The 26,720-nt window shown below is 39.2% G+C and overlaps 1 protein-coding gene and 2 pseudogenes across 1 annotated transcript; 2 read left to right on the top strand and 1 right to left on the bottom strand.

Annotated features, from left to right (window-relative positions):
• The first annotated feature begins 1,421 nt into the window (after positions 1 to 1,421).
• Positions 1,422 to 2,588, top strand: LOC145069888 (mediator of RNA polymerase II transcription subunit 4 pseudogene; annotated as a pseudogene).
• Positions 2,589 to 4,216: 1,628 nt separating this feature from the next.
• LOC145069602 (glycerol kinase-like) lies at positions 4,217 to 17,498 on the bottom strand (annotated as a pseudogene).
• A 1,637-nt stretch (positions 17,499 to 19,135) lies between these two features.
• LOC145070540 (casein kinase 1-like protein HD16) lies at positions 19,136 to 26,292 on the top strand. The gene is made up of 18 exons (XM_079017478.1): positions 19,136 to 19,444; positions 20,454 to 20,915; positions 21,139 to 21,264; positions 21,386 to 21,459; positions 21,562 to 21,631; positions 21,724 to 21,779; positions 21,873 to 21,944; positions 22,039 to 22,133; positions 22,203 to 22,269; positions 22,356 to 22,485; positions 23,358 to 23,576; positions 23,689 to 23,819; positions 23,929 to 24,103; positions 24,180 to 24,270; positions 24,368 to 24,525; positions 24,704 to 24,892; positions 24,984 to 25,069; positions 25,924 to 26,292. The coding sequence occupies exons 2-17, from the start codon at positions 20,511 to 20,513 to the stop codon at positions 25,041 to 25,043; spliced, it is 2,118 nt and encodes a 705-aa protein (XP_078873604.1). The 5' UTR covers positions 19,136 to 19,444; positions 20,454 to 20,510; the 3' UTR covers positions 25,044 to 25,069; positions 25,924 to 26,292.
• The last annotated feature ends 428 nt before the right edge of the window (positions 26,293 to 26,720 follow it).

Below are 26,720 nucleotides of genomic sequence, written 5' to 3'. Positions count from 1 at the left end.
ATTTACTTGCTTAATTAGTGGTTTAATGACTAATTAGATACAATTATGTATCACTTCATGTTACATAGGACCCTCGCGTGTGTTCAAGTCCTAAATTGACATCTAGCGTCCAAACCCGACACACTCACGTCATGTGAGTTCGTACCCCTACTTTTTTCGAGTTTTTCATGTTTTCAGGGGGGGGATACAAGCAAAAGTACAAGGGAACTTGTACTCAAAACTTATTATTTCATATGAAATGTTTACATGTTCAGCATGTTTTTAACACAGAAAACCGTTTAATTAATCGAATAAGAAACTAACTTGTAGAGTTAATTTTCAAATCCAAAACAAAGGAACTTGTGAATCTCATCATAAAAGGTTATATTTTATGTTATATTTCATAATTTACAAAGGATTCACGCCAATCATAAAACGGGATTTTCCATATCATTACTTGTAAATTCGTTATTCTTAAGATTGGAGACAAGTCCTCAGTAACGCTCCCCATAGATACGAGAGTGGAGGACCGACCCTGTAACCAGAATCTCCTAGAGGGAGAACGTGACTTGTGTGTATAGATCTATACGGGACTGACTACCCCGCACCTTGTTTCTAGCTACAGTGGGACCGACAGGTCTACGGGTGACAAAGTCATAAAATGATATTGGCCCCCATTACGAGCCATATCTAGTTTATTGTATGGTTATAGAACTCGCAACTTAGATAATGGAAATTTACTTTTAGTAATAATGAATCTAGTGAACGAACCTCAAAGTAATAACTGTTTTGATTACTAGAGGGTATCAACAATACCCTTAGGAATTGGTTCACTACCTACTTATTAGTTTTATATATGTGTTAAAACTAATGTACTTTATGAAGATTAACCTAGATTTCAAGGAAACTTCACCTAACGATACAAGTATGGTAGATACTTGTACATTTCATTTCCGGATCGATAACCAAACATTGACTTTTAAGGAAAATATGGGTTTTTCCTGGAATAACTTAACTTTTCTTAAACGGGTTGTTTAACAAATGAATAACCAACTTCTTTTATAAGAAAATATGGGATTTTCTTGGATAACAACTTTTCGTGAAACCAAAGGAACGTTTTTCTTTTACCAGAACTCAACTTCTTATGAACTCACCAGCTTTATGTTGATATTTTTAAAACTGCTTGTATTCTCAGGTTCTCGTTAGACAGGTATCTCGCTTACTTTTGGAGAAGACGGTGCTTATAGAAGTCTCGTCTATACTTTTGTTATACTGATGTATATATAAATTATGTATTTCTCCACTTTCAAACAAATGTAAATATTCATATGTAATGTAATGGTTGTGTTTACTATGCTTACTATGTACAATGGTTGTGATACTACGCATGACGTCCTTCGCCCCAAAATGTTTCTGCCGTCGGTTTCGGGGTGTGATAAAAAATGCTACAAAACGTACCTCACCAGATGATACAATCTCCCGCTAGGCTAGGCCTCCCAAACCCTAATTCACCATCTTTACAAACCCCAACCCCTCCAAAATTCACCTCACAAATCCCACAATCACACCCACCTAACCTCCACCCAAATCTACAAACAACCCCCACCTCCCTAACCCTCCTCCCCCTCCTTCCACCACTACAAAAAGCTTAATCAATCCTCTTAAGAATGTCATCCCTCCCAACAAAACTCTTCGATGTCTCCCCAAACCAAACCCAATGGCTTACCACATTCTGTGGCTCATTTCCTACATTCCTTTCCACCCAAACCCAAGCTCCAACCGATTCCATTCCCACCACCACAAAAGAAATCATCTCCCTCTTTACAACCCTCCAATCCCAACTCTTCGAATCCGTAACGAACTCCAAGAAATCCTCGACCTCCAAGATGCCAAACAAAAAATAACCCGCGAAATCCGATCCAAAGATTCCGCAATTCTCGCGTTTGCTAACAAAATTAAAGAATCCGAACGTGTTCTCGACATGTTAGTTGATGATTATTCCGATTATCGCCGTTTAAAAAGATCAAAAGTTGAAGAAAGTGAAGAGGATTCAAATACAACAACGGTTGCCACACATTTAAACTTAAACGATATTTTATCGTACACGCATAGAATAAGTTACACAATGTTTGCTCCGCCTGAGTTTGGGGTTGGGACAGCCCCCCGCCCCTCAGGAGGAGTAGATGCGTGCTTCTCAGTTGTACTTATTTGCTGACATGGACGTGGGATTACCGAAATCCGATAAGGAGAAATTTATGATTGAGCCCTTGGCTGAAAATGTGTTGGGGAGTAATTTGGTTGGGAATATGGCGATTAAGGATATGCTTCCTATGAATATTGTGGTGCCCTCTGGGTGGAAGCCGGTGCAGTTACCGACGGATCTACCGATTCTTCCGCCGGCTGGATGGAAGCCGGGGGACCCGGTGGCTTTGCCATCTTTGGATTCGGTTGTTGTTGCTCCTAGGATGGAGGAGCAACAACAACCGGTTCATGTTCCTGGGTTTGGTAAGGGACCACAACCGATACAGGTTCAATATGTGCAACTTGATATTGATGATGATAGTGATACTGAGTACAGTAGTGATGATAGTTCTGATGATGACGATTGATATCCAGCTTGTAGTTTGTTTTAGTCAGTGTCAAGTTTAGGTTTCTCTTCTTAAAAATGCTCATTGTATGTAATAATGTATCAAGAATGTGTGTTTGGTTGGTTGGTTGGTCGGTCGGATGGAATTAAATGGATAGACTGAAGGAAATGATTATTCCTCCGTTGTCATGTTTTTGCTATTTAAAGCCACATCCACTCCATGTTTGCAAAAAAATGTTGATATAGAAATCTTGATTTTTCCAATAATAAGATAGTAAATTTTATGACTTAACTTCTACCTTGATCAACTTTCCTCCATCAAAATTGAAATAGGTATGTATGTATGTATGTATATGTATGTTTGTATGATAAGTATGTATATGACAGTTAAGTATGTGCATGAAAACTGTATGTAGAGTAGATGACAACAGTGTATATGATAGATATGTATGTATATGAGAATACATATGCACACCGAAAAGCTGCAGTTAATGCCTAAATTCATAGTAAACATTTTTTGAACACCAATTTGATTTTACTTAAGGTGCTAAAATGGCAGTTGCACCTTTGAGTGTACATATTTAATGTTTATAGGATCTTTGAGACACAGAAATTTAAAAAAGAGCACTTGATGTTGGATAAAAGTTGTGATTATTATTAAGTTTTTCTTAACACAGTAAGTATATATGATATGTAAGGTAATCATTCTCGGTCTTACTCAACTCTAGTTCCACTATCCGATCTATCTCTTCAAGAAACTCGGTTCAGTTTTCGTCAATGTGATTGAGATACATGATATGTAAGGTAATTGAACATTAATATTTTGTATTCGCATAGTCCATCAAAAACCAATAAAATTACACTAATTAAAACAATTTTACACAAATATATACCTGTAGTTCATTTTAAATAAGATCAACGAACATCAATAGGCACAAATTTGCAAACCATTCTTCTTTGATATAATATTGTTCTTATCGAGCATACAAATTTGCAAATTCCTAGCATTGGTTGAAGCTATATGATTATTACAAGTTTGATTGAGATTATCCCGCTTAAACATTTCTTTGATTCATAATGATTAGTTGATAACTTGATATTAGTAATTACTCATAAGCAAAAAAAATATAAAAAGAAAGAAATTAAAAAGTAGATTTGTTACTGCTTACCGATTTTTCAGGTTAACTTTTGCTATAGTTGGTAAAACTATAACTAAGTTGCTATTATAAGGTAAAAATTTAAAACATGTTGTGTGTACGTTACTATTTGGTGCAATTTGAATGAGTAAATTATAAAAAGAGCAATGTCTTTATAGAATACTTCAAAATACAAGTTTCATAGGAAAAAAAATCATCAACCGCGTCTTTTACCAATCTAATTTGCATTCACCATTAATCGTAAAGAATTACCATACACTCGCGAAAAATCAAACCAACATCTTATTTTTCATCTGGACATGGAGCCTTTTACAAAGCTCCTCTTTATCACTCTTGACTCCAAGAACTGCAGTGAAACTTTTTGTTGCATCCTCAAATTTTGAATACTTGATTCTTATTGGGTTATATTTACCAACATATGTACGTATGAAGACCAATCTCCAACTATATTTACTTGAATAATAAGAGAGAAACTAATGGTAATAATATTGTACTAAAGAGACAAATCAGCCAAGTCAAAAGTTCTTTCCACAACTTTAATCCAAGAATCCATTTTCTTCTTCCTCAATTCCTCACTCAACACATGACTAAAAGTCATATCTTTCTTCATTCTTTCCTCATTTAAAAATACATCTTTTTCACTCCAAACTCCAACCACTAAACCAATTGCATAAGTTGCTCCAAGTGCAGTTGTCTCTATGTCACTCGGCCTCACGACTCGTATATCCCATTACAAAAAATGTATTTATGACCAATATGCTTTACTTTTTTTTACCCAAAAAATATACCTGAAACTGCATAAGCATGGTGTTAATAGTGGCCCCACCATCAACCCTAAGAGAAAGCTCCCCTTTTTCATTCCTCCCCTCATTTCTGCGACCTACATCTTTACGCATCGAACCTAACACATCTTTCACCTGAAAACACATACTTTCAAGAACAACTCGAGCGATATGACATTTATTTGTAAACCGAGTAATCCCAATTATAACTCCTCAAGCATCTTCACGCTACCATGGTGCAAAAAGCCCATTGAAAGTAGGGACAAAGTAGACCCCACCAGCAGATTAAACCTTTGATGAAACGACTCAAAAATACGACCCAAAAATTTCATTTTTCAACATAACCAAAAACCATAATCTGAGTGTCATATCATAAAACCATACATGATGTATCTCAAAATAATAATAAAACACTGTGCGGAAAACTGTTTCATATCCATGTCATATAAATATCAAGAACTAAATCGACTCCCAGGATAAAAGCTAAAGCTGTGGTGTGTGCGATGCCATCATCCCGAGCTCTTCCCTCTACTGGCGGAAGTACCTGAAACCAAAACTGAAACTGTAAGCACGAAGCTTAGTGAGCTCCCCCAAATTACCACATACCATACAATAATATATCAAGCACATACTGGGGCCTTGCCCCCTCCATGGGACCGAAGTCCGAAGCTGACTGACTGGGACCCTGTCCCCTACATCGGACCGGAGTCCGAAGCTGACTGACTGGGACCTTGTCCCCTACATCGGACCAGTGACCGAAGCTGACATCGGACCGAAGTCCGAAGCTGACTGGGACCGTGTCCCCTACATCGAACCGAAGTTCGAAGCTGACATCGGACCGAAGTCCGAAGCTGACTGGGACCGTGTCCCCTACATCGAACCGAAGTTCGAAGCTGACATCGGACCGAAGTCCGAAGCTGACTGGGACCTTGTCCCCTACATCGAACCGAAGTTCGAAGCTGACATCGGGCCGAAGTCCGAAGCTGACTGATCATAACATAAACGTATCACTTAACATGAACACACATAATCCTGTCTGAGCCACGAAGGCATCAAACGTGCTAACTACTGCATCGGATAACAATCCGGATACTACTGCTAGCTAAACGGGCCGGCGTTGTGGCCTTAGACCCGTTCCTACTGAAAGGGAACTCACCTCGTGAACTGGCTGCTGAGTGAATAGCTCTGAGGGCTAACTGCTGCTGCTCCGGTACTTCCCCGGCTACAAGTCCATAAACACACTCAATCAAATACTAAACACTGCACTGGGTAAAATGAATCTTTTACCCTTGGTCAAAGTCAACTCTCAGACGAAGTCAACTCTCGGTCAAAGTCAACCCACAGTTGACCTGACTCGCCGAGTTGGGCCGCCAACTCGCCGAGTCCCTATTCTCACTCCTCGACCCTACTCGCTGCTACTCGTCGAGTATGGCATCGACTCGACGAGTACTCATTCGATCCAAGCACTCAGACAATCTTCATCCGACTCGCCGAGTCATATGAACAGCTCGACGAGTTGTTCTTGAGCTTAAGAAGATTGCCTTGGACTCGCCGAGTTGTATGAACAACTCGCCGAGTCCCTCCATTACTGAGTCTACCCTCAAACTCGCTGAGTCCACTCCACTACTCACTGGTCCCACTCGACACCGCTCAAAAAGGAAGAAATCGGGGACTCGCCGAGTCGTTCTTCCGACTCGCCGAGTCACCGCCATGCAACTATTCTACATTCGATTCTGCTCGAATCTAATACATACAAATGATAGATCTGAGTCCAATAAGCTGATTTACCACGTAAAGTTTCCAACTTTACGTGTACAAACGCATGAACAAGGGAATAAAGGCTAAAAGATGCTTAAAAGGGGTAGATCTAGGGTTAATATGCAAAATAGCTCCATAAAGGCAATAGATCTGGGCTCTACAACTCCTAAATGAACAGATCTAAGGTTATCTCGGCATAAGAGATCTTCCATAACAACATAAAGCTTTGAGAAAAGCATTATCAAGATCTAGAAAGGGTTTTAAGGCATAAAAGAGAGGGAAAACGGAAGAATACCTCAAATAGCTTTTGCTTTCCCTTGAATCTCTGCTCTGAACTCCTTCTCCTTGCTCCTTTCTTCTTCTCCTTCTTCAAGCCTTCACAATAGCACACAAAATCACTTAGAATCACTCAAGAACGAATTAGGGTTTTCTCACAGCTTTTGAGGGTGAAGGAGGCGAGATTGGGGGCTATAAGGTGGCTTAAATAGTGGGCAACCCGGGGATTTAGGGTTTCTCCCAGACGGACAGACTTGCCGAGTCGCCAGCTAACACGTGCTCGAAATCCCGACCCTACTCGGCGAGTCTGGCTATGAACTCGCCGAGTCCCTCTTGCAAAACTTCCAAAATAAATACCAAGGAAATATCATACCGGAGACGGGTCGTTACAATTCTCCCCCACTTATCTCAGACTTCGTCCTCGAAGTCTGCTACCGCTGAATCTGCAAATATCTCTGGGTAGTGCTCCCTCATCTCCTCCTCAGCCTCCCACGTCCACTCAGACCCCTTCCGGTGCTGCCACTGCACCTTTACTAACTGAATTTCCTTGTTCCTCAAGGTCTTGGTCTTCCGGTCCAGAATCGCGACCGGTCTCTCAATATAATTCAGGCTGCTATCAACCTGAATATCCTCTAGGGGAACGACTGCTGACTCATCCACCAAACACTTCCTCAACTGAGACACATGGAAAGTGTTGTGGATCTGACTAAGCTCCTCAGGAAGATCTAACCGATAAGCAACCCGACCCACCCGGGCCGAAACCCTGAAAGGACCAATAAATCTGGGGCCCAACTTGCCCCTCTTCCGGAACCTGATGACACCCTTCCAAGGTGAGACCTTCAGAAGGACCATATCCCCCACCTGGAACTCCAAGTCCGAACGCCTCCTATCGGCGTAGCTCTTCTGCCAACTCTGAGCAGTCTGCAATCTACTACGGACCTGCTGGATCAACTCAGTCGTCTTGAGCACCACTTCCGTGCTCCCGATGACCCGCTGACCGACCTCGCCCCAACAAATCGGGGTCCTACACTTCCTCCCATACAGCATCTCAAAGGGAGGTCGATCAATGCTCGCATGATAACTGTTGTTATACGAGAATTCCGCTAACGGAAGATACGTATCCCAACTGCCACCGAAATCTAGAACACATGCCCTAAGCATGTCCTCGAGAGTCTGAATCGTCCTCTCGCTCTGCCCGTCTGTCTGAGGGTGGAAAGCGGTGCTGAAATGGAGACGAGTACCCATCTCGTCGTGAAACCGCTTCCAGAATCTGGATGTGAAACAGACATCTCGGTCTGACACCACCGATACCGGCACTCCATGACGTGCCACAATCTCTCGTACATAGATATCGGCTAACTTCTCCGCCGATATACTCTCCTGGATCGGGATAAAATGGGCACTCTTCGTCAACCGATCCACTACTACCCATATCGAATCCACTCCACGTGCGGTCCTGGGGAGCTTGGTGACAAAATCCATGGTGATGTCCTCCCATTTCCACACGGGAATGTCTAGCGGCTGCATCTTGCCGTGAGGCCTCTGGTGCTCCGCCTTGACCTTCCGGCAGGTCAGGCATCTCTCAACATACCAGGCGACGTCCCGCTTCATGCAGGGCCACCAATAATCAGGTCAAAGATCCCGATACATCTTCGTCGCCCCTGGGTGGATAGAAAACCGAGACTTATGAGCCTCATCCATCAACACTTGCCGTACTCCACCCCAGTACGGTACCCACACTCTCCCGTGAAGCGTCAACAAACCACGACTATCATAATCAAACGAGGCTACTCGGCCCACGATCCTCTCACACTTCTGTCTCTCCTCCTTGAGGCCCTCCACCTGAGCCTCCTTGATCCGCTCCAACAACGGAGTGATCACTATCATCCTCAAACATAGATCTCTGATAAGGGTCGCCGACACTTTGCGGCTCAAGGCATCGGCCACCACGTTGGCCTTCCCTGGATGATATAAGATCTCACAGTTGTAATCCTTTAGCACATCCAACCACTTCCTCTGCCTCATGTTCAGACTCGGCTGATCCATAAGGTACCTCAAACTCTTGTGATCCATGTAAATAGTACAATGGACCCCATAGAGGTAATGCCTCCAAATCTTGAGGGCAAACACAACTGCCCCCAGCTCCAAATCATGGGTAGGATAGTTAGCCTCGTGAGGCTTCAACTGTCTTGAGGCATAAGCTATCACATGGCCTCGCTGCATCAAAACTGCTCCCATACCTGTGATCGAGGCATCACAATAGACTACGAAGTCCTCTACTCCCTCTGGCAAGGTAAGGATCGGAGCCTCGCACAACCTCTGCCTGAGGGTCTCGAACGCTGTCTGCTGCTCTGGACCCCAACGAAATACCACTGACTTCTTGGTCAGTCGGGTGAGCGGCACTGCTATCTTGGAGAAATCCTGAATAAATCTCCGATAATACCCTGCCAACCCTAGGAAGCTCCGAATCTCAGATGGAGACTTCGGGACCTCCCACTACATCACGGCCTCTATCTTGGCCGGATCTACCAAAATGCCCTTTTGGTTGACGAGGTGACCAAGGAACTGCACCTCGCGCAACCAGAACTCACATTTGGAGAACTTTGCGAAAAGTCGCTCCCTCCTCAAAGCCTCCAGCACCTCCCGCAGGTGCTCCTCGTGCTGCTCCTGCGTCTTGGAATATACCAAGATATCATCTATAAACACTATCACTGACCGATCCAGCATCGGCCTACACACGCGGTTCATGAGATCCATGAACACGGCTGGAGCATTGGTGAGCCCAAATGGCATCACCACAAACTCATAATGACCATACCTGGTCCTGAAAGCAGTCTTCTGTATATCCTCGTCTCTAACCCGCATCTGATGATAACCGGAGCGTAGATCGATCTTGGAGAACTAAGACGCTCCCTGAAGCTGATCAAACAAATCATCTATCCTCGGAAGTGGGTAACGGTTCTTCACCGTTACCTTATTCAACTCCCGATAATCTATACACATACGATGCGACCCATCCTTCTTCCTCACAAACAGGATCGGCGCTCCCCAAGGCGAACTGCTCGGCCGAATGAAACCCTTGTCTAACAGCTCCTGCAGCTGTGTAGACAACTCCTGCATCTCAGGGGGAGCTAATCGATACGGTGCTTTGGCTATCGGAGCCGCACCAGGAATTAGGTCGATCCTGAACTCAACCTGTCTCTTAGGAGGTATCCTCGGCAAATCCTCGGGAAACACGTCCGGGTAGTCTCGAACAATAGGAACATCATCAACTGTCGTCTTTCCCTTCTCCTGGGCATCCAAGACGTAAGCTACAAAACCGGCACAACCCTGCTGAACATAGCGCCTCGCCCTTGCGGCGGAACAAAAGGTCGGTCCACGCTGTGGCCTCTCGCCCTGAATCACTAACTCTCCCCCACTGGGAGTGCGGACCCTCACTAGCTGGAGCTCACAATCAATCACCGCCCCATTGGGGCTTAGCCAATCCATGCCCACAATAACCTTATTCCCTCGCAGGGGAATAGGTACCAGATCCACTGAAAACTGCTCATCAAACAACTGAAGGGAACACCCTCTATGCACTCTGCCGACCCTCACGGTCCTATCAGGTGCTATCTCAACCTCTAATGGACAATCCAGCTCCCCTGGAGCTCTACTAAATCTCTTGCTAAGCGCAAGCGATACGAAAGATCGGGTAGCCCCCGAATCGAATAATACCATAGCAGAAATGTCGTTCACAGAGAACGACCCTGAATAAAACATACAATCATAAGCAATACTCAAACGATAATAATAATAATAATAAAGAGATGAAGGGAAGATACATACCCGTCACCACATCAGGAGTCGCTCGCGCCTCCTCTGCTGTCAACTGAAACGCCCTGCTCTTCGCCACTGGCGTCTCGGCTCGGCCCTGCCGGCCAAAAATACGACTCAAAAATACCAACTTGAAACGACTCAAAAATACGACCTAAAAATTTCATTTTTCAACATAACCAAAAACCATAATCTGAGTGTCATATCATAAAACCATACATGATGTATCTCAAAATAATAATAAAACACTGTGCGGAAAACTGTTTCATATCCATGTCATATAAATATCAAGAACTAAATCGACTCCCAGGATAAAAGCTGAAGTTGTGGTGTGTGCGATGCCATCATCCCGAGCTCTTCCCTCTACTGGCGGAAGTACCTGAAACCAAAACTGAAACTGTAAGCACGAAGCTTAGTGAGCTCCCCCAAATTACCACATACCATACAATAATATATCAAGCACATACTGGGGCCTTGCCCCCTCCATCGGACCGAAGTCCGAAGCTGACTGACTGGGACCCTGTCCCCTACATCGGACCGGAGTCCGAAGCTGACTGACTGGGACCTTGTCCCCTACATCGGACCAGTGACCGAAGCTGACATCGGACCGAAGTCCGAAGCTGACTGGGACCGTGTCCCCTACATCGAACCGAAGTTCGAAGCTGACATCGGACCGAAGTCCGAAGCTGACTGGGACCGTGTCCCCTACATCGAACCGAAGTTCGAAGCTGACATCGGACCGAAGTCCGAAGCTGACTGGGACCTTGTCCCCTACATCGAACCGAAGTTCGAAGCTGACATCGGGCCGAAGTCCGAAGCTGACTGATCATAACATAAACGTATCACTTAACATGAACACACATAATCCTGTCTGAGCCACGAAGGCATCAAACGTGCTAACTACTGCATCGGATAACAATCCGGATACTACTGCTAGCTAAACGGGCCGGCGTTGTGGCCTTAGACCCGTTCCTACTGAAAGGGAACTCACCTCGTGAACTGGCTGCTGAGTGAATAGCTCTGAGGGCTAACTGCTGCTGCTCCGGTACTTCCCCGGCTACAAGTCCATAAACACACTCAATCAAATACTAAACACTGCACTGGGTAAAATGAATCTTTTACCCTTGGTCAAAGTCAACTCTCAGACGAAGTCAACTCTCGGTCAAAGTCAACCCACAGTTGACCTGACTCGCCGAGTTGGGCCGCCAACTCGCCGAGTCCCTATTCTCACTCCTCGACCCTACTCGCTGCTACTCGTCGAGTATGGCATCGACTCGACGAGTACTCATTCGATCCAAGCACTCAGACAATCTTCATCCGACTCGCCGAGTCATATGAACAGCTCGACGAGTTGTTCTTGAGCTTAAGAAGATTGCCTTGGACTCGCCGAGTTGTATGAACAACTCGCCGAGTCCCTCCATTACTGAGTCTACCCTCAAACTCGCTGAGTCCACTCCACTACTCACTGGTCCCACTCGACACCGCTCAAAAAGGAAGAAATCGAGGACTCGCCGAGTCGTTCTTCCGACTCGCCGAGTCACCACCATGCAACTATTCTACATTCGATTCTGCTCGAATCTAATACATACAAATGATAGATCTGAGTCCAATAAGCTGATTTACCACGTAAAGTTTCCAACTTTACGTGTACAAACGCATGAACAAGGGAATAAAGGCTAAAAGATGCTTAAAAGGGGTAGATCTAGGGTTAATATGCAAAATAGCTCCATAAAGGCAATAGATCTGGGCTCTACAACTCCTAAATGAACAGATCTAAGGTTATCTCGGCATAAGAGTGTTGGATAAGGTGTCTAAGTCCATAACTATTTCGGGCTTATACTTGACCCGACCCGGCATGGTCCATTTGGGTTGCATGGCACCATGCAATTGGATAGACTAAATGAGAGAAATAACACTTGGAGATTATTAATATATTATAAGTTCTAATATATTAATAATATTATTTAATTAGTTGATCAAAGAATTAATTTGGAATTAATTAAGTGATCAAAGGATAACTAATTAAATATATGGGTTGATTATGTAAATCATCCATATCTTGTATAGTGGGCTAAGAGGCTCCATGGATTATCAAGTTGGGTTCTACCCATAGGATGCTCCATGGGAGTTACAAACCCATGGGTCATGGAAATGAAGAGTCATGACACATTAGGGTTTACATGGTGTAACCCTAGATGTGCCAACACTATATAAGAGTCCCATTCTCCACAAAATTGGCTACACAAGTTGAAGACTAAGAAACTAGAGGGCTTGGCCGATTTTGAGAAGTGTGTGTTATCTCAAGAGCCTTTCCAAGAGCATTTGGTGTTGTGTGAAGCATTTGAGGCATCACACTTGGGGTGCTAGGCTCACAAGGTTTCAAGGAACACAAGCAACAACAAGGTAAGTTATTCTATCTATGATTCAAGTTAAAATTGTTCCCCATGTATGCTAGATAGGAATATAACCTTGGAATTCAACTTTGCATGATAATTAGACAAACATAGATCCAAGGTTATTAGGGTTGCATGTACACTTAGGAAGTGTTAGAATGCTCAAAACCTATCAAAGAGATCTTCCATAACAACATAAAGCTTTGAGAAAAGCATTATCAAGATCTAGAAAGGGTTTTAAGGCATAAAAGAGAGGGAAAACGGAAGAATACCTCAAATAGCTCTTGCTTTCCCTTGAATCTCTGCTCTGAACTCCTTCTCCTTGCTCCTTTCTTCTTCTCCTTCTTCAAGCCTTCACAATAGCACACAAAATCACTTAGAATCACTCAAGAACGAATTAGGGTTTTCTCACAGCTTTTGAGGGTGAAGGAGGCGAGATTGGGGGCTATAAGGTGGCTTAAATAGTGGGCAACCCGGGGATTTAGGGTTTCTCCCAGACGGAATATGGACTCGCCGAGTCGCCAGCTAACACGTGCTCGAAATCCCGACCCTACTCGGCGAGTCAGGCTATGAACTCGCCGAGTCTCTCTTGCAAAACTTCCAAAATAAATACCAAGGAAATATCATACCGGAGACGGGTCGTTACATTTGAAGCTAAATCTTCAATCTCTTTTGTACTGCTTAAAATTCCAAGAATGTCCCTCAGCCATTGCACCGCAGCTCCGACGATGGCAATTGAACCTTCTAGGGCATAGTTTGTGGGCGCATGCTTCCCGAGCTTGAAGGCTAAAGTCGTCAATAACCCATGTTGCGATTTGATTACTTCCTCACCGGTGTTCAAGAGTATGAAAGCGCCGGTCCTATAAGTGCATTTCACATGCCTTTTTTTACAGGCTTGCCCTAGCATTGCTGCGTGTTGGTCGCCTAAACAACCGGAAATCAGAACTCCGGTGAACCACCATCCTTTTCCGACGCGATCGATGACCTCAGAGTTGCTGATGATCTTTGGGAGGATGGATGAAGGAAATTTGAGAGTTTCTAATGTGAGTTTGTAACACCCTTTTATTTAAATAAATTAATAAAGGTAAGTCCCTGACAAATTGGTGAAGAATTTTAAAAGTCAAGGGTTTAATGGTAAGTTAGGGATTTATTATGAAAGGAAATCATAGAATCAGGGCTTAAAATGTAAGTTTTGGATTCAGTTTGTAAAGATTTCTGAAGGCAGGGTTAAAAGTGTAAAATATGGATTTATTTTGAAAGGAATAAAGGAGGGGAGGGCTGGAAGTGTATTATATGGAAAGTTGAAAGAAACCAGGGTATATATACCCATCATTCTACGGGAACCCTAACCCTAGTTGCCTTAGCAGCCGCAACCCCCCTTGTATCCCCTCCGTCGATCACCACCTTTCCCTTCTGGACTCCTGTTGCCACACCATCATCATCATGGAGGTCAGAAGCCACCAACAACCACCATCTGCCGACGATGCTGTGAGCGACAAGGACCACCGAGACCGGATTTTAAGCCGTGAACGACTTGTGCGGGATGTGAACGATCGGAACAACGCTAGACGCGGTGACTCTCAGCATTGTTGTACCCGCTCATTGTTCTTTTCCATTCTTCTCCGGTAATGACGAATTCTTCTATCTCTCGTTCTTTTGTCGTCCCATGTATTGCAGCCGCCGCCATGCGGCTATTCCTTGTCGCTGTAGTTTCCGACCACCCGACTGTCGCCATGATAATGAACGTGTTATGTATGTTACGGGTGAGTTTGAGTTCGTTGTCTAAGCAAAGACTTGCTGGCGTGTGCATTTGCTGGTGAGGAGTCACGAACCGTCGTGGGAGGCTGTCAAACGTCGTGACCGCCGACGTGCAGTTGTTGTTGGTGTTGGACGCCTTGTTGTTGCTGCTGCCGGACCGCCGTGAGCCACCAGGTGGGTGGCTGGGTGCTTAGTGCAAATAAGAAACGTGTGTGGGGCTGTAGTTCTATCGTTAGTGTGTGGGATGTGTGTGTTTTGTCTAATCAGAAAAGTTGAGAAAAGAGCCACCACCACCACCGTGAGGTGGTGGCTGCCGCCTTGTACCACCGCCGGCCACCACTAGGGTGGTTGTGTGTGTGTGTTAGTTAGTTTGTGTGTGTGTATATAAAGCATTGTAATTGTAATTTCCAAAAGATTAATGAAAAGGAATGGAAAACCACCACCTTAGGGTGGTGGCCGCCGCCGTGAGCCGCCATTGACCACCACTACTCGAGGCGGTAGTGGGTGGTGCCCCCCTAGCAAAAACCCTAATGAACTTAGCAAAACCCTAATGGGCTTAAGGGTTAGCTTTGGGCCTATTGGGCCATGTTTGGGTGAAAAACCCTAATTATGAGTATTTGGGCCTTGGACTTATTGGACCCACTTTTGGGCCATTGGGATTGGATTGTGAATTAAGCCCAAACTATTCCATGCCATTTATCTAGTAGAGTAAAGGACTTAATGGACTAAGTCCTTAATGGGCTAATTGAGAAAATCCTAATATTTGAGAAATTACCAGGACACACACGAGAATTATTTAATAAGTGAAATATTAAATAATAATCATTGGCATGAAGTAGTCTAAGCAATAATGGACTTAATGGATTAAGTACTTAATGGATTAAGTCCTTAGTGGGTTAAGCCCTTAATGGGTTAAGTGAGAAACACTTAACCCTAATTATGATTTTATGTGAAACCTTAATATCACATGGGCCTTGAGTTGGGCTTTTCATTTGGGTAATTGGTAATTGGGCTAATAATGGGCCATCCAAGAATGATTATGGACTAGAATATTTAGTTGGGCTTTAGGGTAAGGCCCTAATGAAGGATTGGGCCCAATTTGGAAAATTGGGCCATATGTTGGGCTTTGATCCCTAGTTGACTTTGGGCCTATGGTTTGGACCTTGGGCTTGGGTAAGCCAAGCTTGGGGTAATGTAGTGATTATCCAAAGTATGTAATTATAGTTTTGTAGTGGAACCCAATTATTAATTGGGTGTTATTTTGATGTTGACAGATCGGGAATCTGTCATCTAGGAGCTGGGGTCGAGACTGCGGGACTTCAGCAGTGTGGGATTGAGTCTGCGGGACTTCAGCAGTGTGAGGTGAGTCCTCTTCTAGTAGGAGCGGGTCTAAAGCCACAATGCTGGCCCGTTTAGATGTTAGTAGTACCGGGCGGGGCCCGATGAAGTGGTTTAACTTACATGTTATATGTTATGTGTTCCGGACTTCGGTCTGATGTCGGGCGGGGCCTAATGCAGTTGTTTAGCTTACATGTTATATGTTATGTTTTATGGACTTCGGTCCGATGTCGGGGCCATCCCGATAAGTAGTTATGGATGCTTGATGTCTTGGTGATTCATGCATGTTTTGTTATGTGTAGCATGTCGGGCAAGCCTGACACAATATATGTGATTATGTTATATGTTATGCTATGTTCAGTTTATTTCGGAATTCGGTCTGATGCCGGGCGGGGCCCGATGCAGTGGGCGGGGCCCAAGTTATTCCGGACTTCGGTCTGATGCCGGGCGGGGCCCGATGTACTGGGCGGGGCCCAAGATATTCCGGACATCGGTCTGAAGCCGGGTGGGGCCCGAGATATTCCGGACTTCGGTCCGATGTCGGGCAGGGCCCAATATATACATATGTGATTATGTGTATGGTATGTGGTATCTTGGGGGAGACTCACTAAGCTTTGTGCTTACAGTTTTCAGTTTTGGTTTCAGGTACCCAGTTTTCAAAAGAGGAGCTCGGAAGATTGCATTGCACACACCATTTGTTCATCCTAGGATGTTTATACTCTGATATACTTGACAGTTGTTATAATATTTTGAGATACATCGCTTATGATTTCTATATGAGGTTTATTGACTACGGTTTTATTACTAAATTAAACAAATTTTTCAGACTGTGTTTTTGGGATGTTTCAGAGTTTGTCCCAATTTAAGGTTTTGATGTTCATAAGCATTGTTCGGGATGCGTTTGACACGTCGGTGACATGGATGTCGTTTTTTATGCCTCCGGTTAAGTTCCAGATTAACCAGGAATCAATGGTTCCAAACAATGCGTCGCCTTTTTCTGTAGCTTCTTTCACCTTCTTCACATTCTCTAGAAGCCATAACAGTTTCATCGCACTGAAATACGTGCTTATTGGCAACCCACATGTTTCCAGAAAATGGGTTCTTCCACGTGAAAACTTTTTCTCTAATTCACTAATAAAAAATCAAATCCGGTTTTAAAAAGGGATGATTTTTTACTATTGTTATTCAAGGATCCGAATTGTAAAAAAAATATTTGGGAAGAGATGATGAGAAGGAACCTGCAAATGGAGCTGGTTCGTATATCCATCCAGACGATTGCATTGTAAAGAGGAATTCCGGTGGATTTCTCCAAACAGCGGTGGTTTCTCTCTGATTCGTGATTCCGATTGCTTTAAGGCCATTGTCAATGTTGTATCCATTAGCGGTGGCTTTGTCTATGGTCTTTGATACACATATTCTCACACTTTCGAGAATCTCCATAGGGTCGTGCTCCACCCATCTATCATCGTTATGAGTTATCATGCATAAAAACCGAAAATTAAAGACGACAAAAGAAGAAGAAGAAGAAGAAGAATTTGATTTGATTTTACCCTCCATGAGGGCAGAAATGAGTAAACTCGATTTGGTGGGATCCAATGTTTTCACCTTTCTTATTGTAGAGGATGAATCTTGTGCTTGTGGTTCCTCGATCCAATAAACCTCTCCTCTTTAGCCATTTCGTTGTTGATCAAGATTTCACCAATTCTGGGAAATGGAATGATGTTTGTTGGGTTGTTGTATCGTAGTTCCTAGTTTTTATTTTATGGGGGAGTCTGTTTCTTCCATATTGTTACATTATGTTTAAAAAAGAAATTTTAACTTCACTTTATTTAGAATTTTTTTTTCGGTGAGTTTTAAATAAGTCATTTAAGAATTAATACACTTTTGATTTTGACCCACAATCCTTTTCCATTTAGTGTATTTAAGTTAGTTTTAAGAAAATGTAATTACCGTATACTAAATCTAAATCATTATTAGGTTACAAACCGTTTAAAGTTTAAACAGTAAAAAAACCGGAGCTTAAATTATGATTTTAATTGAATTTTGTGGGTTGCAAAACTTGAATTTGATGTCTTTCTTAGAAACTGTTTTTTATTTTATTTTATTTTTTATAAAAAGGGTCTCTCTAACAAAGGTGTTCCGTTTGGCTTATGCGCATCCTGACTAATCCCCTTGTAAACATGAGGTTATACATCATACATTGGAGTCACTGTAAACGAACCTTCAAAGCCATATGAACAGAAAAAAATAACCATATTAAAACTCGCATTTTGTAGTTTTGGAAGACGTGTTTTGGTTTTAATCTATAATAAGTGTGCATTTATACCTTTTTTCATCTATAACAAAACACATATGTGAAAAACTAAGTGTGTCAAACATGATAAAATTTTCCTACAAGTGGTAATGTAATTTACCTAAAATATTACTTTAAAAATGCGATGGAATTTACTTTTGTATGGATACAATTTGCTAAATAAGAAAATAAATAGAATAAAAATTATATTAGTAATTTTTTATTTTTATTTCGATATAATAGTAATTTATCGAAATAAATGAGCTAAACATGAGCTGTTACAAAAAAGAAAGCAACACATGAAAAGAGTAAATAGAAATATAATAAAAAGATTGGAAAAGGTTATACAAAAAAATATAAAGAGTTATAAAAAACATGAAAAAAATAAAAATAAAAACAAGTTTTACTTTTTTTAAAACAAATATAAAGTTTTAAACAGGTTTAATGATATTCTTTTAGATAAAATCATATATAGTTTATAAAAAAAACGTAAATTGAACAAATAACTCTAAAAACTCGATATAAAAGTAAAAAAAATGAGAAGAACAAACACTTTTGATTTTTTCTTTCAAAATATAACAAATAATAATTTAATTATAGTTTTGGATTTGAATTTTTTATAAACATTAATATAATTAAAATCTATCTAAATAAAAATAAAATTTTAGCTGTATATTATTTCATCCTATTAAGAAATAGAACATAAACATCATTTGTTTCATAACTAAAAAAGGAATCCAAAAGAAGGGATTAGAAAAGTATATAACTTTATTTCTATGTAATAAATAAACATATGATTCTCCTTAATTTCATTTCATTTGTATAAGCAATAGTACCAATTACAATTTACAGAATTACAAAAGTCGACCTAAAACTTTTGTAATCTGATTGATGACTGAATCTATTCAGAAGCAAGAATTATCAAAGAGCCCACACAAAACTTGAACAGGGTGAAGAGGAGCCCATTTGCCATTAACAAGCGTGAAGATACGAGTACGAGGCCCCATTAAATCTAAGGGCGAATCCGCACCAGCACATAGCCATTGTCATTGATAAACACAACCATGGTGTCATAGAGACAGAGGATGCTATCCTACGCCCATACGTACCTTACACCGTCTTTCCATGCGCCACACAGACACACACACACATCCACCGCAAACCCCCTTCGACTTACCGACCTCCCCTCTTCATGAAATTTACAAATCCAAACATAATATCTTTCATCGAGATTTCAATCTCTTCGATTCAATCTTAACAGCCCCTTTTTCAATCGATCATCTGGGCACTTGATTGTTTACCCAAAGGTATAATCTTTATCCCTGAAAATTCAGATTGTCTTTTGCTGTTTCTGATTCTACTGTGTATCTGTCTGTCTTTGAATCTGACGTTTCTGCATTTACGATGTATGTTTTTTGCTTCTTTCTTTTGGGTATCTCAACTGTTTTGATCAATTTTGTGTTATCCGATGATCATTGTTGATGGTGTATCAATTGATCTCATCTTCGCTCTTTAAGTTTGTAGATTGTATTCAAAAGTGATCTTACAACTGATTGATGTTGGGTTACTCAATAGCAAAATTTGGGGTTGCCTTTGTTCTTCTATCCGATTTATCAGATCATCAAAAAAAGAATTTGTTCTTGTTTTTCCCGATTACCAAGTAAATTCACATTAACTTTGTCATACAACACATTTACTGTGGTTTTAGCAGATTGAAATTAAGTTATTCTTCAAGTGATTATTGTTTTAAACCATCAATTTCCCCTTTTCACTGCAAACAGACAAATAGACAGTCAATTATTTCACACAGAACTAAAAAGACCATCATTTTAACAAAACAAACAACTTTTGATGAATTCTCCGAATGTAAATGCAGAAAGAATGATCTTAAATTCTTAATCAACACTTTTTTTTGCTGATAACTAGTATCAAAAACTATTCACATTCATTTAATTACAGATGTTCAACTTCTATATATGAATTTCATTCATAACATTTCACTTATTTCCTCTTTATTCGAATCACATCTCTAAAATGGTTGTATTCCCGTAAAAGGAAGTCACATTAAACAAAAAATCAACTTTCATTAAAACAATTAGATACAACATTCCAATATAACCCTATTGAAGCTTCCTATAGAAAGAAAAAAAAAATACACATTCTTTGAGCAATCAGTTTTCAAGATTTTAACCTAGTTCACTTAAATCAATGCTCTTATACCGATTCTGATACTTATACTGATAAAAAGGGTGTTAAAAAGTTGTTTAATTTATGTAAGATTGTGAATATAAATTTGATTTCTTGAATCTTTATCAGGTTTTATAGGCATTTCTTTAGTGGGGTTGGAGGATCTTTATTTGTGCATGGAAGAAGATGCCGGATTTGAGACGTGGAGTTCGCCAAGCCAAAAAAGCTAATAACAATAACAATAATAATAATAATATTGACGAAAATGCCCCTATTTTAGCTCCAACACCACGTCGTGGGACCCGGCGAGGCAAAGCTCAGGCACAAAAAGCACCTGCTGCTGGTGTTGGTTCAGGTCCAGTGGGCCCCGCATACCCGTACCCAATGCCTAGGCCAGCTGGCAGAGGTCGTGGGACCCGAGCAACAGAGGATAAAAACCCTGAACTATTTGGTACAGGTGTCGGTCGGGCCCACTTAAATCTTGATGTTGGAGTTTGTAATAATAATCCATTAGTTGTTGGTAAAAGTGCTGAAAAGTTAGCTGCTAATGATGCAGAAGATGAAGGAAGCACAAGCCCTCTTCCTGAAAGGGTATTTTAGTCATTTGTTTTATGAAATATTACGGCCATAAAGTTTTAGACATGTCTAACCATTTTGAACTTATATAACTTGTCAAAATGGTTTGATTTGGAAAAAAGTCGGAAACTTTTATGTTTTTGATTGAAAAAGAAATGAAGTAATAGTAAGGAAAGTGGTTATATACTTATATTTTTGAACTTTTTTGTTTTTTTTTTTATATAATTTTGGGTTTTAGGTTCAAGTTGGGAATTCTCCTGCTTATAAATTAGAAAGAAAACTCGGTAAAGGAGGATTTGGACAAGTTTATGTAGGGAGAAGGGTTAGTGGTGGCTCAGGGAACACGGGGCCCGATGCTCTTGAGGTATAAATTTATAAATTTATATATATATATATATATATATATATATATATATATATATATATATATATATATTAAAAAAATCGTTACTTGTTGCTATTATTGACATGTTGAGAATTTTTAGGTTGCTTTAAAGTTAGAGCATCGAAATGGGAAGGGGTGTAGTTATGGACCTCCTTATGAGTGGCAAGTTTACAGGTGAATGATGTTTTGATTTGTTTTAAAAGATTTAAAATGTTTTTATAAAATGCTAATTGCTTTTTTTTTTTTTTTTTTTTTTTTTTTTTTTTTTTCTTGAAGTACTCTTAATGGGTGTTATGGAGTTCCAATGGTGCATCATAAAGGTCGCCAAGGAGACTATTATATACTTGTGAGTAATCTTCCATTAGGGTGCAAAAGACGTAAATGCCCTTTTCATTCTCATCATTGATGCTTAATACATACTACTTTTCTTTTATCTAGGTTATGGACAAATTAGGCCCGAGTTTATGGGATGTTTGGAACTCTAGCAACCAAATGTATGTGAATAAATCAAATCTTGTTTTAATTTTTATTTTTCTTTTTTGTTTTTAAAGTTGTATAAAGTTTATTTTATTTCGTCATTTTAACAGTCTCTCTGAAGAAATGGTTGCTTGTATAGCAGTGGAAGCTTTATCGATCCTAGAGCAGCTTCATTTACGAGGGTATCCACGTAAATTTAAGATTTTAGACAAATACTTTATATTCTTTCTTTATTATCAAAATATGTTACAATAAATTGTTTTTACTTTTTTATAGTTTTGTTCATGGAGATGTGAAGCCAGAAAACTTTTTACTCGGTCAACCTGGAACACCTAATGAGAAGAAATTATATTTAGTTGATCTTGGTTTAGGTACGTATTTCTCCTACTCTATTTAACATTTTAAAAATATTATTATGGCTTAATATTTTTATATTTTAGCTTCAAAATGGAGGGACACATCATCTGGTAATCATGTTGATTATGACCAAAAGCCTGATGTTTTCAGGTACATTCTTGGTTTTAGATGTTTTTCTTGGCTTAAATAAGTTTATATATTTTTAATTTTTTTTTTTATTTTTTATAAATTTATAGGGGAACAGTGCGTTATGCAAGTGTGCATGCACATTTAGGGAGAACAGGAAGCCGAAGAGATGATCTTGAATCTTTGGCTTATACATTAATATTTCTCTTAAGAGGAAAGCTTCCATGGCAGGGTTTTATTGTGAGTTTGTTTTTAAAATTTTTTACAATTGGGTATTGTTTTCTTTAAAGGTGTTTTGGATTTCTTCGGTTTTAACTTTTAAATAAATCATTTCAAGATTCGTAAAGTTATGTTCTTTCCATTTTATGGGTTTTACTTTTATGCAATCTTCAAAGTTGGGTGCTTTTGTGGTTTTAAATTTTTCTAGGTTTTCATACTAAGGTTATATGATTAAGGGCTTTCATGGCATGGTTTCTTTGAGAGCTTTTCCCTAAATTTGTCAACTTCTAAACTCTTTTACTTTTTCTCTTTATATTCTTTGTTGTTGAACCCAATTGGGATTTTGTTTCTAAAATAGGAAATTTTATAAAGTTTGGTGCTTTTGAAGAAATCATTTATAAGATTCCCGAACTTGTGTTCTTTCCATTTTGTGGATTTTCATAGTGCAAATATATGATAGTTGGGTGTTTTTGTTTTTCTTATTGAACTGTTTCAAGATTTTCATACTCTGGTTACATGCCAAGGCACTTGAAGTTTAAATGTTGAGTAATTTGTCTTTCAATATAATTGATTTAAGGCTTCCATGGAAAGGTTTCATTGCGACTTCTTTCCTAAAGTTTATCAACTTCTAAGTTTTTTCCTTTTTAGGGAATTTTGTTCTTTAGAATTTGGATTTGCTTCCTAAAATCGAAATTTCCTAAAGTTCGATGCTTTGAATATCCCCTAAGTTTAAGCAAATTATTTCAAGATTCCCCAAATCACCTTCTTTCCATTCTTGAAAGTTGGGGTGCTTTTGATATTTAGGTTTCATCTAATGTTTTCAACGTTTCAATCTTGATTTCTCTTTTATAACTTTATCGTTGAACCTAATGATTAAAGTTGTATAATTTCAGGGAGAAAACAAAGGGTTTCTTGTTTGTAAAAAAAAGATGGCAACTTCTCCCGATATTCTTTGTTACCTTTGTCCATCGCCTTTCAAACTATTCCTTGAAACTGTGACAAATATGAAATTTGATGAAGAACCAAATTACTTGAAGCTCATTGGTCTCTTTGAAAACTGCTTAGTTTCAAGTGCATCTTTACGCCCAATCAGAATAGATGGTGCCTTAAAGGTACAATTTCAATGTTATTCCTTGTGATTTGCTCTTTAAATATTTACTCTTTTTTTTTTTTTTTTTTTTTTTTTTTTTTTTTTTTTATGATTCTTTGATCTAAACTTAATAGGTGGGACAAAAGAGGGGAAGATTACTTATTGATTTGGAAGATGATGCTCAACCTAGGAAGAAAATACGTCTAGGCACTCCTGCAACTCAATGGATTTCTATTTATACTTCAAGAACTCCCATGAAACAAAGGTAAGTGTTACACATTAAAAAAAAGAAAATTTCCATTTTAGGATGTTGAAGAAAAACCAAATATATAGTAAAAAGTTTAAATGATGTTTGTTGACATATGTAAACATAGGTATTACTACAATGTAATGGATTCAAGACTTCATCAACACGTTGAAAAAGGGAAGAATGATGGTTTGAATATTAGTTGTGTTGCTTCTGCATCAAATTTGTGGGCCATTGTTATGGATGCTGGGACAGGGTTCACTTCACAAGTCTATGAGCTCTCCCCTGTTTTCTTACACAAGGTAACATTTTTTTTTTCTTTTTTTTTTTTCAATATATAATATAAATATTTTATATTTTTATGTTTGTTTATTGAAGGAATGGATTATGGAGCAATGGGAGAAGAATTATTACATCACATCACTTGCTGGGGCGACTAATGGTAGTGCATTGGTGGTAATGTCAAAGGGTAAGTTTTCTTTTTTATAATTTTGGATGCTGGGTATTTACGATTTTGCCCTTTATGATGATTTTTTTTAAAAATTTTTGTAACTTGGTTTTTTTAGGGACGACATACACGCAACAATCGTATAAAGTGAGTGATGTATTTCCATTTAAGTGGATTAATAAAAAATGGAAAGAAGGGTTTTTGGTAACTTCAATGACAACTGCTGGTAGTCGATGGGGTATTGTCATGTCTCGTGATGCAACTTACTCTAATCAGGTATTATTATTATTTTATTAAATTCTTGTGTTATGAATCAAACTTTAGTAGTGTTTTTGGTATGATGGAATTGAGAAGGAATGGAATGGTTGATTGATTCCATTCCTTGGTGATTCCAATTCCAATTCCAGTTCCATCCAAACAAACAAGACTCTTTAACATTTTAAAAAAAAAACAGGTGGTTGAGCTGGATTTTCTGTATCCAAGTGAAGGAATTCACAGAAGATGGGAAAACGGGTACAGAATTACAGCAGCAGCAGCAACAGAAGATCAAGCAGCCTTCATTCTCAGTACAACAAAGAAGAGATCACAAGATGTCACTCAAGAAACTCTTCGGACATCTGCTTTTCCTAGTACCCATGTCAAGGTATTTATTTTTTCTTAATTATACAAATTAAAAACTAAAAAAAAGTTTTTATTTTTGACTTTTTGTTGTGTGTTTTTGTATGTATCCACAGGAGAAATGGTCCAAGAATTTGTACATAGCATCCATCTGTTATGGAAGAACTGTATCTTGAAAATCTCAAGAAACAAAATTCTATTCGTATGTTTCTCTTTCAAAGTCTTTACTTTGTCATACTGTTATTTTATTAACTCATTTTTTCTGTATTAAGTGAAAAAGAAACACCTATATATATATGTAACTTACAGTTTTTCACTGACAATACCAATATGGGTAATATTTCTACTATGGGAAAACTCCTTATATTTTGGCCTCATAATCAATTTAGTCCTTATATGTTTTTTTTTTATTCAATTAAGTCCCAAAACCCCGCAATTGTATTCATTTTCATCCTTTTACCTGGTTTTACCTTTCAAAATTTACACTTTTGGCCAAGATTTTATATTTTATTACATGTTTGGTCCAAAATTTACACTTTTGGACCAAATTTCAAAATGTTAGTATGAATTCATCCTAAATTTATTTTTTTTTTTCAAAATTTTGTTTCGAATATGTTTTTTTTGCCGTATAAAATCATATTTATACAAAAAAAACATTCACGTAAAAACCTTCTTTTTTCTATATAAAAACCCATTTTTGTATGAATAGAACAAAATTAACAATTTAGGATGAATTCGTAATGAAATTTGAATTCTGGGCCAAAAGTGTAAAGTTTTGGACCAAATTTGTAATAAAATTTAAAATCTGGGTCAAAAGTATAAGTTTTGAAAGTGGGATGAACGGGTAAAAAATTGCTATAGTTTTTGTGACTTAACTGAATTAAAAAAACATATAAGGACTAAATCGATTATGAGGCCAAAATATAAGGACTTTTATAGAGTTTTCAATGGAAAACTAAAAGTATGTTGATATTATGGGTAACAAATAAAGTACATTGCCTGTATTGCTAATATAAAGATTTCCACCTGATGTGGTTATTTACGGTTTTGCCACAGGGGTGCGGTTGGTTGGGAAGGCGGTGAAAAAGATGTAGAGTTTTTGTTGTGCGGTTATGGAATATAAAAAACTTTTTAAGATTATGTACAGGCAAAAAGGAAAATCTACTTTGGGCTTTTCCTTTAAAAGGAAACAAAGATGAAGGGGTGTTGTTGGTGGAGGGAGGAAGTGTAAGGGTGTATAGTGTCAACAATCGGACCCAATACATCAAGTGCGTGCATGTCAACGCCTGCAGGATTTTTATCTTTTGTTTTTATAACTTTAAACAAGTCTTTTGTTGTTCCAAAATGAAAACGTATTATAACTTGTGTGATTCTTTTCAAATATGCTTAATGAAAAAAAAAAAAAAGCCCGGGAGTTGTTTATTATTTCTCATACATTTTGTGTTTTTCTCTTCTTTAGGATCTATCTATAGGATTATTAGACTATAGATTCAACTGGTCAAAATTGAACAAAATTTTAAAGACTATTTTTGTAATTTTGCTTAGAAGTAACTTATTATATTCCAACTTTATTTCATTTGTAAACACGTTTTTTTAATATAATAAGGAAAAAACAGCCCCATTTATCCAAAACCAGAGAGCGAATGTGTCAAAAGAATGCAGCAGATTGCAATTTCGGCAAATTAAAATAATACTATATATATGTTTGACCATTGGCTGAATTGTTGACCTTTTGCCTAAGGCTGCGTATTAATTCTGACCATATCCATAATTTATATACTATATAGTAGTTACTTTACTTACAGTAATATAAAGATGTAAAACATTCAGTCCTCACTAAACCACCAACCAAA

This window comes from Lactuca serriola, chromosome 8 (assembly GCF_051521515.1).
Source record: "Lactuca serriola cultivar US96UC23 chromosome 8, Lser_US96UC23_V15, whole genome shotgun sequence".
In the NCBI taxonomy this organism is placed as follows: Eukaryota; Viridiplantae; Streptophyta; class Magnoliopsida; order Asterales; family Asteraceae; genus Lactuca; species Lactuca serriola.
The sequence above is the reverse complement of the archived record's forward strand: the minus strand, read 5'-3'. Positions and strand labels throughout refer to the sequence as shown.

Excerpts from the sequence above, each read along its gene's own strand:
- LOC145070540 (XM_079017478.1), top strand. The coding sequence starts at position 20,511 with ATGCCGGATTTGAGACGTGGAGTTCGCCAAGCCAAAAAAGCTAATAAC. Across the intron at positions 24,271-24,367 it reads ATTGGTGGTAATGTCAAAGG|GGACGACATACACGCAACAA; the intron begins GTAAGTTTTCTT and ends TGGTTTTTTTAG. Across the intron at positions 24,526-24,703 it reads ATGCAACTTACTCTAATCAG|GTGGTTGAGCTGGATTTTCT; the intron begins GTATTATTATTA and ends AAAAAAAAACAG.